A 14148-nucleotide genomic window follows, 5' to 3' on the forward strand; every position below is an offset into this window, starting at 1 on the left:
ATAATTCTGCCTGTAAGTGTTACATGAGAGGTTCTTGCAAACTTGAGAAACAGACTCTCAGCTCTGTGTCTTGTTTGTTAAAAATCACAGAGCTCTCTCCATGTCACTCTTTGACAAATCTAAGACCTTAGAGAAAAATTCCAGGCCATTCTGTTGTATTTCCTTATACCATTTTTATGTGAGTAGTAAACTCCTATAGATCATTTTGTGTTTTCCCCTCAAACTTTGTGTTTTTTAGATTCACACTGCTGCCAAAATAATGTTTATGTTGAGCAAGGAGAGTGAAGATGCTGTTTAGAGTAGTTTTTCAGGAAGACACAAGTGTTTCGTTGGAAAAAAGGATTAATTTTCTAACTTGTAGATGATACTTGCACAGCAAGTGGCTAAAGCTTATGAAAGAGACGTGTCGCAGAAGTGTGCTTACTTGACAGGATTCCTGGCAGCATCTGGATCTTGGGCTGTGACTGAGCCTATTGTTGTGTTTATCTGAGCATCTTCTCTTATTTGTAGGATGTAGGCCAGTTTGCTGAAGACGGGAGGCTCATCCACATCTTCCACCATAATTCTGACTGTAGCCGCATCTTTGAATGGACCCAGGTAGAGAAAGCGGGGTTCAACATGAGGATTGGAGGCTTCCACTTTGAGGGTGTACACTTTCTTCTTTTCAAAGTCTAAGAGCTTGAGGTGGGTAGGAGAAAGAGACATATTTGAAGCAACCAAGACACACAGAAAGACAACACATGAGCCATTTTTAGTGCAAATCACATGGGTAAATGAATATGACTGTATTGCTTAGAGACATCACCCCATAGTGTGATATTGGGCAAAGGCATGGGAGTTCAGATACTACACCATCCTGATGAAAAATGTGGGTTGAAACTGTTGCCTTACAGGTGGGTGCAAGGGTGCAAGGTATCATGGACAAGGAAGGGAACCTGGAAGGGAATCTCATAAGATCTCCTTTAAACATTTTTTTTTTTTAAAGATTTTATTTACTTATTCATGAGACAGAGAGAGGCAGAGACACAGGCAGAGGGAGAAGCAGGCTCCATGCGGGGAGCCCAACGTGGGACTCGATCCCGGGTCTCCAGGATCACACCCTGGGCTGAAGGTGGCGCTAAACCGCTGAGTCACCAGGGCTGCCCTTAAGATCTCCTTTAAAAGGTTCTTGTAGGGACGCCTGGGTGGCTCAGTGGCCTTCGGCTCAGGGCATGACCCTGGGGTCCTGGGATCAAGGCCTGCATCAGGCTCCCTGCATGGAGCCTGCTTCTCCCTCTGCCTGTGTCTCTGCCTCTCTCTGTATCTCTCATAAATAAATAAATAAAATCTTAAAAAAAAAAAAGTTCTTGTATTTGGAGGGAGCCATGTCAGGGGCAAGTTGGCAGATACATAGTATGTTATTCTGTGTCATATCTGGCTGTAATTGAACACTTAATGAGTGTTTAAAAATTTGCTAGTATATGGACCCCACCCCGGATCATTAAACTAAAATATCTGCAGTGGGGGTGGAAATCTATACCTTCAAATACCTCCCTGAATGATTCTGATGTGCACCCAGAATAGAGAACCACGTTTGTACCATGACCCCCTCTTCCTCATTGAGATAAAATAGATTTAATATGGTTTTGGTTTTTTTGTGGGGTTTTTTTTGCATGTGCATGAGTTGATAAAATATTCCAAATGATATCCTGATAAGGGCATTGGGCTAATTACTTGCCAACGAAAGTAATGATCATTGCTGTCAGAGGTCTTTAGGAAAAGTATCTCTACTTCTGGAGACATAGTGAACCCAAATGCTTATTGCTGACTTTTAGTTTTAGATGATGATATGACAAGGCTCACTAGAAACACAATTAATCAAGGCATTAGTGAATGTGATTTAGTTGGCTAGGCAAAATTTCAGTTTGAATCTGATAAGGCACTAAGAAAATTAAAAAGGTTAATGCACACTAATGGGCTTCCTAATTATATTATAGTATAAAACATTGGTCTGAGTGTCGCTTAAACATGTTTTATTGTGTTTCCAGGTATTGAGACATGTAATCCAAAGCTTAAGAGGAAAGAATTTTCTTGTTAGTTATGTCCACCTATGCTTATATTTACCAGCAAAGATAACAGTGTGCTAAAGGAGAGAGAAAATATTATACCACACATGATAACAGTGCAGTGATTAAAAAAAGTGACCAAAATTAATATATTTTTATATTGAATAAATATTTCTATTGAAGCACACAGTTTATTGGTTTTAAATTTTTTTCACACTTCTGTGTACTGCTCCGTGGTGCTAGATAAATTTGAGGAGTAAATAGTGAATGAGTACATAGGGCAAAAATTGGAATTCAGAAATTAAACAAAAATTATTGTTGTTCTAAAAAGTAGCTACAGAACTCATTGGAAGTTTGTGTTAATTTATTTTTGTGGTCTTTTTATAGCCTCTCTCTAATTCAGGCCATCTTTTTTTTTTTTTTTTTAATTCAGGCCATCTTTATCACTGCTTGTGTTACTCTCTTCATTCAAAGCATGTAGCAGGATTTATAACTATACATTTGTTTGTTTGTTAATTTATTTCCTTGTCTCTTTCTGCCTTAGATTGGCAGCTCTGCGAAACCAGAGACCATTCTGCTGAAGGTACCATTGTACCTCCAGCATCTAAAATAGTGTCTGGCACACTGTTCATTTATTATTCATTAACAATATTTATTTTATGTACTTTAATATGTATTATTTATATCATTTATTTATACTTATTAGAAGGTTCTTAACATTTATTAAAAGTATGAAATTAATGAATGCATCAGATTCTCAAGGACTTCTAAAAGCCAACCATTAGACTTGGTGTTTAAAAAAAAAATTAGTAACAGAAGAACCTAGAGGAATGTTCATGTGAGGTGTAATTGCCCCACTTACTCGGGGGCCGGGGGGAGGCAGAGAAAAGTGAATGTCTCATTTGCATGGTATTTAACAAACAGCATTACCTGTTTTATTTATTTATTTATTTATTTATTTATTTATTTATTTATTTATTTATTTTTAGCATTACCTTTTTGACAGTAATAACCCCTTCCTGGGTTTCCTGGTCGGTGACGACATCAAACATGTCCAGCCCCTCTCCCTCTGTAATGCTGTACTCAATTTCAGCATTTTCTCCCATGTCAGCGTCGCTGGCTTTGATCCTGCCAATTGGTGTACCCGGTGGAGAAGACTCGGGGGTCTTAAACTGGTATGTACCTATTAATCACCAGACAGATACAAGTCAAGCACAGATGAAGGATACTCTATCATAATAAAGACAAAACCTATTTTCTAACAGTTCTTGCAGACATTACTGGGATGCAGGCAGATTGGTACTTTTCTCACAATAATTAATGGTGCTCTAGCCTCCTTACATCCTTACTTTCATGATTGTTCAGAATATTTCTCCTGTCATGACCTGTCTCTTTGCAAATGGAGAACACTTTTCTTGTCCTGTAAATAGGCCTGCAGGTTCACGGTATGATGGCAGGAGAGACTAAGCGGCTAGAGGGGGGTGCAGAAGGTTTCAAAGCCCCCGTTAACTCATCTAGCAGAAAGAATGGGGAAGAATTTAACCTGACCTGTGATTGAGCCAATTACGAGATAGTTCTTAAAAGGGTTCTTTGTGTCATTGCTAATAACAACTGAAGGTGAAAATAAATGACAGCGATCTGGAGGGTGTAACCAAGTACTGTCTCTCTCATACAGGGAGCTGGTCTGGCTGTAGTTAGGGATACAGATAGAGGCATGGAGAGAGAAAGCTCCTAATTGTTTCCTTACTAATCCTTTCTTTTACATTTCAATACAGTATTTTTTCTATGCGTAGGTTTCTCCCATTCTTGTATCTGTACTGCTGATTTGAAACCTGCATTTCGTAGATGTACATTTTTCCTTTTTTTATGATGCACATTTTTCTGATGTCCTCATGTTGCAAAATGAGTTTAAGGAGACTGTGTGTGGGTTTCAATTTATATATGCCAGACCATCATGTACTTAGGACAAAAGAGAGAGAGAGAGAGAGAGAGAGAGAGAGAGAGAGAAGAACAAAATTATTTTGGAAAAGACACAGACTATGACGCCACTAGAATATAGTCATGCAGTAGTGTTAATCCATTCAGTAAGTGTAGGGCTCATCCTTGGCAAAATGATAACACAAGCCAAGGTTTTCCTCTAGAGTGACTCCCTTCTGCACATTATTCAGCAATGATCTCGGGCTCTCCAAGGAGAGGAAAGTGGTTTTCTAGGTGGTGGCGAATACTTTTGTTATCCTCCCCCAGGGCATTCCCATGTTGGAAAGGAGGTTCGTGGGCAAACCTGATATTGTCATTTCAGGCCTCTGGGGGTGGGGCTGGGAATTTTAGGGCCTGTAAATTCTTTCTCCTACCCATTTCATCAGCTTGATATTCTGTTTTTTGCAATTCACTGTGACTAAGTGCTTGAAAAAAACTAAAGAAAATTCAACAATTTCTTGTTGATCCATATGTATCTCCATTATAAAAGAAGCCCCTGTTAGCTGACCAACTTTAAAGAAATGCCTTGATTGGGTAAGTGGGCTTTCTTTTAAATGGTGGGCAGCTATTTTCTCCTGGAAGACAGGATTCAGCTAGTTTTCTTAGATCACAGTCAGAAATGAATTTTGTTCCTGGAAGAGATATTATATTACAACCAGTACCCACTTGAAGTGCTCTCTATGAAGGGCTCTAGTATACTGCTTGATACAAAGTGGGCATTTAAGAATGTTGTTTTTCCTTCTTTTTTTTCTACCTAGTCATGAGAGTTAATGATTTTAGAGATGACTTTTCATATCTCAATTAACCGTAATGTAGAAAACTATTTATGATTACAAATGGATTAAGTACATGGTTATTTCCCCAGTTGTATTTTTAGAAACAGTAAAATGATAAATCCTTCCCTTATAAAACTTTATGAGGATTTAAAAGAGATTACATGACTGATTAAATTCACAAAACATAAAGTCAGTTTTTTTCTAACCAATAGCAGCACGCTTGTGTACATATGTTCTGCACAAGCAAATTCATGTCTGTGGTAGTCTTTTTAATAAGGAAAAATAAAACAATTGTGTTGCCTTTACAACAATAACCATAACAGAAATTGCCCATCTAATAAAGGTATGGTTCTTACTAAGGTCACCAATATTGATAATAACAATGGAAAATAAATATCATTCTTAATGTTAGAGTTTTACAAAAGTGCACTGAAGAAGTTCATTCAATCAAATGTTCCTACTCTGGGGAAACCGGGGAGGGTTGTCGTTGACGTCAGTCAGAGTGATGTTCACTGTGGTGGTCCCCGATAATCCCCCCATCTGGCCACCCATATCCTTGGCTTGAATCACCACTTGGTACTGCTCCCTGTTTTCTCGATCCATGTTGAGCAAAGCTGTCTTGATGATGCCTATAGATGTGAAATTCAGAAGTAGAAAGGGATGTATTAAAAATACTTTATCAAATTATTTATTTATACAAACATGGTTTGATTGTAGATAGCCTTCATGCTGAAGGAAATTACAACCACATGGGGGAGATAGTCTATTTAAAAAAAAAAAACAAAAACAAAAAACACCTATCACACAAGGAGAGTTAAGTGCAAGTCAATTCTACAATGGGATAGATTGTAGGTAGTACAAAAATCATGTGTTATAAGATAACATAGCAAAATGTAACTTGGCATGTGGTACAATGTTATCCTCCTATAGCTGCTTGATAAAAGACATTTAAATGTACCATGAGGAAATTGTTATGCCATTTATTTGAACTGAGCTTGAGTTTTGCTTTATCGAATGAGCTAATTTAATTGCTCATCAACTATACCAACCGTAATGAATGTTGGGAGGATTTTCTAAACTACAAAACTATGGTCTTTAGAAAACACAGCATCAGTTCTCCCACAGTTATCATCCTGTATGATCCTAGAGGACTTAAGTTTTCCTAAAGCTGATGTGAGCATTAGTTCAACTGGTCCCAGCAGTGACCAATGTTCTTATGTTGGGTTACATTTATCTCTGTTGTCAGGTAGTTATAAAATAAGTAGTTGAAAGAACTTCTCAAAGTTTGCCTAATCTCTATGTAGGCTTTATACTTAAATTAACAACATTCTTTCAAAAATCTTTATAGGCTTTAAAGTCTTTGAAGGCTTTAAAGGCTTTATAACCTTCTCTGGTAGCACATTCCAGTGCTTAACAACTAATGAAGCTGAAAATATCTTTTTTTTTTTTTTAATTTTAAACATGAGTAGACAACAGGTTAATCTTATTCCTGTAGTCCTGGCTTCAGTGACCATGCAGCTGCACCCCCCTTCTCCAAGGACAGTACTTCTCCATTTAAACACAGGAGATTCCCCTTAGCCTTTTGTCCTTTACATTGCATATTTCTAATTTTTCATCCTTATTGTTTTTCAACTCAACATTTTCTTTTTCCTTAGGATTCTTTCCAAGTTCATTGCACCTCTTAACACATCGATTTCCAACTGGATGTAGTAATCTAGAAAAATTTTTATTTCTACTAACAGTAATGGATGCTTGAAAAATGTACAAAAGGAACCCGACTCCTATTATGGTAGCAAAAATATATGTAGAATTTACTGTACAGCACAGGCAATATTTCCTAAGAAACAATTCATCATAAGATAATATGCCGCTCTGTGGAGAAAATGCAGAAAAATGAGATGTTTAAAAAAAGGAATCCATTAAGGAAACCATTTTGTTGATTAGGACGGTATCAGTGAGGATGAGCTAGACAATGTCATAACAAACCATGCAAAATCTTACTCGCTTAACACAGCTAACATTAATTTTTTGTTCATGCTCTGAGTACACCAGCAAGAAGCTCTGCTAAGGATAACAGACATCCAGGCTGGAAACCAGTGTCAACATTGGTTTCCATTCATGATCTCTGTGGCAGGAGGATAGGAATGTGGATTGTGCACCAGGTCTAAAAGTTCTGCTTGGAAGTGACTTGAAATACTACCCAAACAAATCTCGCAGCCATTTCTAGCTTCAGAGGAGGAAAAAGAGATACCAAATAACTAGAAAAAGAGGAATTGGAATATTTGTAAATAGCCCTAATGGCTATCAGAAGGGATTGGTCTTTAACCTCAGCCCAAACCAGAAGGAAAAAGAACATTGTAGAAGTTTTTCTAAATCTACCCTATATAAACATAATGGATGAAACATCTATTGTCAGATTTCTTCGTTGAAATTATGTAGATATCATGTTTATAAGTATATTGTTGATATCTGGCAGATGACTAAGAAAATTCAATTACACTGACTTTTTAAACTAAGAAATATGCCAGCTCAGCTGAACATGTTGATTAACATTATAGATTGTAAAAAGAAGATAAAAAAGGAATTCTAACCTGTTTCTGATTCAACTGAAAAATAGGGCTGCCCCTGTAGGATACTATACACAACTTTAGCACTGTTCCCATAAGTTGGATCATCAGCATCAGTTGCAGTGACTTGGACAACAAATGTGCCTGTAATGACAGAAACATGAATTGAAAATGAATTAAGGGTTCGTATGGATCCTTGATGCATAGCCAGAAAGAGAAAGCATGATCTTACTTTTGTACAAAACTCTCATGGCAAGGGAATGGAGAACTTCAGGACAGTATTAGGTTAAATAGCCTTGGATTTCTCTGAAGGAGTGTGATCAACATTTTTAAATGTTGTAAAGGTTAAGTTAAAGAGAAGCATGGGGATGGTCATGACCTTGGGTGGAACCAATACCAATCAATCTCCAAAGGATGAGATTTGATTGGATTCTTGGTACAGTCATCCTTGGAAGTTATCCAGACCTAGTCAGTCAGCATCTTGCATTACTTTGTCTATAGGGATTACTTTTGGGGTTCTTCAATCAGGAAGCCACTTGTTGGGAATTCTGTGTCATAGGTGCTTTTTCTCCTATACTGTAATGTGCTGATCTAGACCCTGTCAGTGCAGCAGCTATTTTGTGACCTCAGAGATGCCTGCCTGAGGACAAAGCTGAGTAGGACACGAAAATTTCAGAGGAATAGTTGAACCCAAACCAAACCATGTCTGAAGCCCACTTTGCTTTTGACTTAAGTATGACTTAAGTCAATAAATACTTGTATTTGTTTAAACTAGTTTATTTGGGTTTTCTGTTACTTGCAAATAAAAGTACCCACTGATAATTCTAGGAGATTGAAAGACCTTAAACCTTAAAAGAGATAGTGTTGGATTAAATTAGAATACTAGAGCATTCGCATCTGGAAACTGTAATTCCAAAAAAAAAAAAAAAAAAAAACACAAAGAAGGTTATGGTATATTAGAAAAGCATTCTTTTTTTTTTTTAATTTTAATTTTTTTAAAATTTTTAAAATTTATTTATGATAGTCAGAGAGAGAGAGAGAGAGAGAGGCAGAGACACAGGCAGAGGGAGAAGCAAGCTCCATGCACCGGGAGCCTGATGTGGGATTCGATCCCAGGTCTCCAGGATCGCGCCCTGGGCCAAAGGCAGGAGCCAAACCGCTGCGCCACCCAGGGATCCCTAGAAAAGCATTCTGTTTTTAAGGACCATTGTCACCTAATGATCATCAATGTATTCGTAACCCCCATGAGATTCCACACAAGCTTGTGTGTGTTTGCTTACATGTATATTTCATTGAAGAGGAGATCTATAGATGTTACCTTATTCTCATGGGGATCTGTAACTTCCAAAAAGGGTAAGACCCTCTGATGAAGATCGTTTCATGGCTGACTTTCAATATTCATATCAGAGAAACAGTAAGCTTACTGTTAGAGTCCATGGAAAGGGCAGGGAAGGTACAATCAGGGAATATGGAAGTTTTACATTGCTTTTGTAATAGCTAAACAATCCCATTTGTTGGGCAAGTATATTGTGCCGTGTTAGGGTTGGATGCTCTGGGTTTAGCATGTTGATGCATGAGATAGACCACCCGTCCTTGTAATATGGGAAGGAAGGTGGGGAGAATGAAAGCATTTATATGATTTTAGAGCAAGAGCTAAGAGTAGAAATGAACAAACACCCACATTCTTATTTGACATCACTATTAAGTTTGAATGCTTTAAGGTATGATTGTCTGGATTTTAAGCCCCTGTTAGTTGCCAGATATTATACTGGGGGCTCTGCACCTGTTTTCTCATTTCATCTTCATGATAATCCTTAGGCGTTGACCTTTATTATTTTTGTACATACGGAACTGAAGGATTGGAGACATCGGGTTGCTGCTTATTAGTAGAGTTTCAAACTCAGGTCTGTTTAACATCAAAGTGCATTTATACCACCCTGCTGCTGTCCCCCAATCATGATGTAATTTCTTTAAGATGCCTTTTTCTATCATAATAATGACATGTTAATTTATGATAATGGTTAATATGAACATAACTGTGCCTGTGTGCAAATTAGAAAAACTTTCCTTCCTCAAGACACGTTAATTCTAGCTACCTCAAATATTTGTAATACATACTTAATTCTATAATGGCTTCAAAAGTGAATGGCACCCCCATAGTTGTGCAGGGACACCTTGCACATCAAGTTTTGTTTTCTAGAAACTGTTTTATTGGGTGGTGCTCACAATGAGACTATCTTTCATTAATGCTTCCTGCCTTTTACCGCATAGAGGAAAAATACTTTTTCCTAACAAATCTTCCTTTTAAAATCTTCCTTTTAAGAGAGTTCTAATCCCTCTTTTTTGCTTTGTTGATGGTTTGTGGTTTTTCTGAAAATACAGAGTGGCTTTAATAATGAGATGAGCAACTTCTTGATGAGAAAGATTTAGAGGGTTTACAATAATTTCCATGGATTAGGTTTTTCCAAGTCTTGGAACTGTGACCCAAAACGCCTCTGATATCTGACTCACAGAATTATAGAAAAGTTATTATGTAATTTAGCCCTTCTGAGTTTGATACTGAATGAAAATAAAAATAACTCTTGGTTCAAGTAGCTTAAAATTTATCACTGTCTCCCATGAAGTATTTTAATGTGGCTAAGACTGATGTCAGTAGGATTTTTTAAAATTTAAATTCTGTTGACCTTCTCCCAATTTAAGCAAATTAGAGGCAAACTTTATTAACTTTGAAATTGGTAAAACTGTGCACAAAATATTAATTCACTGTATTAATGTCATGAAAATCTTTTAATATCCATCACTTAATAAAGGATATATCCCCTAGACAACATCATCTGCACATTGTTTATGGATTTTTTAAAAAAAATTTTCTTTGGGGCTCTTTCTCAAATACATAGTTAATTAAAGCAACTGTTATTACTCTTGAGTCTGGATTGTAAATTAGGCTTTTGTTTTACACTGGGGAGATCTTCACCTCAGGCCCAGTACCAATATGTGCTAAGAGAGGTGGAGAGGGCTGCTGTCTCTCAGTGTGAGGAGCAGAGTGGGCACTTGGGGGGTAGGAAGTAGATGAGGTGATGTCTCTTTCTTCCTCCTGTTCTTGCCTGCCATTTTTCATCCCTTTATCATGAGAGGAAATGCTATTTTCTTAAAGATAATGATAAAATGAGACTAAAGTAACATTAGGAAACGCAGGTGCATTTACAAAAAGGTCATAAAGGAATTGTTTGAAATACGATAGTTTTAGAATTTAGCATCTAAATTCACTCAGCTCAGCAAATTTCACTCATAGGATCCCTTATTCAGTTGATGTACTAGAGGAGAAACATTGTGTGGTTGAAATTGCATCTCACTCACCAACATCAGACATTTCGGGAACAGTGGCTGTGTAAACATCCTTGGTAAATATTGGTTCATTGTCATTGATGTCATGGATCTTGATGATGAATTCGGATTCAGGCTCCACGGGTCTCCCTGTCCTTCTGTTTATAGCTTGAGCTCGAAGGATGTAAACAGGTTTTTCTTCCCTGTCCAGCCTCTTGGTGGCCTGTATATCCCCTGTGTTTTCATTGATAATGAAGAGATCTCCTGCTCCATCTCCTGAAAGGATATATTTAAGTGATCCATCTCCTCTATCCTGGTCTGAATGTAACTAGTGTAGAAAAAAAAAAAATTAAAGAAAGTAAAAGTCAAGCATGTGATTCTAAACTGTTTGTCTTTATGATGCTTGCTATGTCAACTTTCATTCAATCCTTTCTGAGGGATACAGGTTTGGAGGTTTTCTTTTTTCCTTTTACTGTTTAATTAAGCCCTCAATAGTAATGCCATTCATTAAAGAATATGTTTCCTTACAATTATAGAACTTTCCAGAACTGGAACAGAGCTTATAGAAAATGCAGTAATCTTTGTTTTGAAGAAGGGAATTCTAAAGGCCAGAGTAATAGCAATTGACCCAAGGACATATTAGCCTGGTTGGAATGAAACTTTTTTCACTATATTCTTATTTTCACGACAGCATTCAGATTCTACAAGTACACTCTCCTCCTCACTTTTATGTATCTGGACATACAAGAGCAACGATATGCTCTTGAGGAAAGGATTTTGATTTCTGAAACAGAGACCTGAGTACATTCTGCCTCTATATATTCCTATCTTGGTGAATTTAGGGAAGCTACTCAGTCTCTTTGAGTCTTATTTATAAGACAGTTTATAATCACTTTTCTGGGAAGATATGTATTTATTTAATTATGTATGAAATTCAACTCAAAGCACTTGAGAAACATCTTAAGTGTTGCCATGAACAGTGCTTTGAAAATCCCTTGACTAGGTAATTTACAAGGTCACTTTGAACAAGAACATTTAATATTCAGAATTTCATTTAATATAGGTGAGGATATTCTAAAAAGTGGAGCCAGACTAAAATGGAATAGTCTGCCTTATGAAGTAGTGGGTTCCCTGCTCCTGAAGGTAATCAAGCAGAGGCTCTGATGAGATTAAGTGTCAATGAAATGGGTCTGGGTTAAAGGTTGAATTAAGCAAATGCTCATATACCATTGAAGTAGAAGATAATGATTCTATCTTGGATCACTTGCCCACGTTGCCTATCTCAGAGATGGTTTCAAGAGTGTTGAGTTCCTGTTGTGTCCCTAAATCCCCTTTTCTCTATCTAAGCAAAAGTTTAGAAAGTATTTTTCCTAGGTCTTCAGATAAGCTAACCCTATTCACGAATTTGCAGAAGTGAAAATCAAGGAAGCTATTTTAAGGTCACAATTATAAGTATCAGCTACATACAGACCAGATAATTTATTGGGAAGGCAGGTAATTCTTAAACCTTATTTTAGCTCTGTCTAAACAGAGTATGGGTTGTGTTACAAGAGCGGCAACACTAGCAACAGGTAAGCCAACTGTGTCCTGTTGATTCATACTACACAAAATGCCCAGAGTAGTGTCTTTGAGGCATTTGAAAACAGACTCTCAAGCCAAAAAGGGACTTTTAAAATAAGCTCATCCAGTCTTTCTAAAAGTATATTTCATGGACTATCGTTTATACAAAGTGCTAAGGAAAAGGGGTTCTTTGCTCCCATGTTTGGGAAATACTTCATTTTCTGTCTTTGTCTTGGGAGTCACCCAGTGTACATTAACATATTAAAGGCAGTGAATGCCTACAGTTTAAAACTGTACTTGATTTTATTTAATCTAGGTTTCCCAACATCCTTGTGTGAAGAAACCTTTTTGGGTGTTGGCATTCCTGAGGACGGTTTTCCAACACACTTTGGGGAATGTGAGCTAACTGAATCCATCATCGTGGAGTCAAGAAAACCAAGGCTCCGGTTTATGGAGTGTTTTCAAAGTCATATACACACCTTGTGTGAAAGTCAGAATATTAGAATTTGAGCACAAGAAGAGGCCCCCATAGATTACTCGGTGCAACCTTCTTGTTTTTAGAGATAGGCATACTGTGTCCAATGCCACACAGCTAATGCTGGTTAATAGCAGAGTTTGAGGAAGAGAATATTATTCATACAATTAGTAGCCTTGAAAGCAATTTGGCAGAAATAATGGAAGATAAATGGCAACGGGGAGGGATTGCTTAGAAGTGAGACAAACGCAATAAGAAATGTAAAACAAAAGAGGACTCCATGATTTGTGTAATGTGATAAGCTAAGGAAATGTTGAAACCATGATTACACAGAAAGAGCCACTGGGGAAACTTTAACTCTCAATTGTCAAATTCTAATGACTGAAGAGAGCTCTTAAAAAGCTATTTCATTAAGTCATGAGTAATGAAACCAACATCACTGCCCATTGGATCTGGCTTCCGGGCAGCCATGGTTAGCAAACCTGGCACAGGGCAGGGGGCACCGCACCAGAGTCCCAAATAGGAGTTGTGTTCATTCTCTCTCACTCACCAAGTGTAAGGTCATAGCAGAGTCAATTAGCCTCCCTGAGCCAAGATCCTTATCAATAAAATGAGGTTAATAGAAGCACAGGACCAGGCTATCAGGAAGATCTAATTAGAGTCCATGGCCAAATACTATATTAATTCCTATATAAACATGCAGTAAAAGCGCATTTTAAGATATCATTCCTATTAGCCCCTCGTTCGTAAGAAGAACGTTTTGGCTCTTATTTTGACTTTGAGAAGTTTGTCGTGAGGACCTTGAAAACCCAATTTTACAAACACATGGTATCTCTAAGGTAAAATCTGTCATCAAAAGCTAGTATTCTTCTACCGGGTGGCAATTGCTGTCTTTCCATGTGATATATTAGATTCCACCTTCCACAAGATTGTAGACTTCCCTTGGCCGGTTCTTTCATCACTCTCAATATTGTAATTGTTGCAACTTAGTAGGTGAATACCGCATCTGGTCACAAGATTTATTCAGGTAAAAGTAATCAGAAACTTATTTTTAGCTGTCAGGAGAGACCATTTCGATGACTTATAGAACAAACATCCGAGACAGTATGAAAGGGCAGTGGAGACACCAACTAAGAGTATGAACAGGATTGCTCTCCAGATCCCAATTCTGATTTATCAATATTTGAAAACTACTGGGAAAATGCATCTCTTTACTCAGGCATTGTCTGATAATAAAACAGTTTAACCTCATCCCCCTCGAAGTGCAGTGCCTATGTCTGATAGAGTGCAGAGAGCAGAAACCTCCAGAAGCCTTTATGTGTTCTTTCTCCTTCCACTGAATTCCCCTGGGGCCAGTTCTTGTCTCTCTTCTTGGAGAAAAGAGGAAACATAACACATCAGTGCTAGTGAACGTGGTGGTGGCA

At 37.5% G+C, this 14148-nt stretch overlaps 1 protein-coding gene across 1 annotated transcript in view; it reads right to left on the minus strand.

Annotated features, from left to right (window-relative positions):
* Positions 1-14148, minus strand: part of CDH6 (cadherin 6) — a 123590-nt gene that overhangs the window by 20777 nt on the left and 88665 nt on the right. Inside the window, exons 3-7 of the mRNA XM_025436254.3 lie at positions 10723-11017; positions 7390-7509; positions 5260-5427; positions 3041-3228; positions 425-678 (exon numbers count right to left, since the gene is read on the minus strand). Coding sequence (XP_025292039.1) covers positions 425-678; positions 3041-3228; positions 5260-5427; positions 7390-7509; positions 10723-11017 — 1025 coding nt within the window. The remainder of the gene's footprint in view (positions 1-424; positions 679-3040; positions 3229-5259; positions 5428-7389; positions 7510-10722; positions 11018-14148) is intronic.

The sequence above is a fragment of the Canis lupus genome, chromosome 4, assembly GCF_003254725.2.
Source record: "Canis lupus dingo isolate Sandy chromosome 4, ASM325472v2, whole genome shotgun sequence".
NCBI classification, from domain to species: domain Eukaryota; kingdom Metazoa; phylum Chordata; class Mammalia; order Carnivora; family Canidae; genus Canis; species Canis lupus.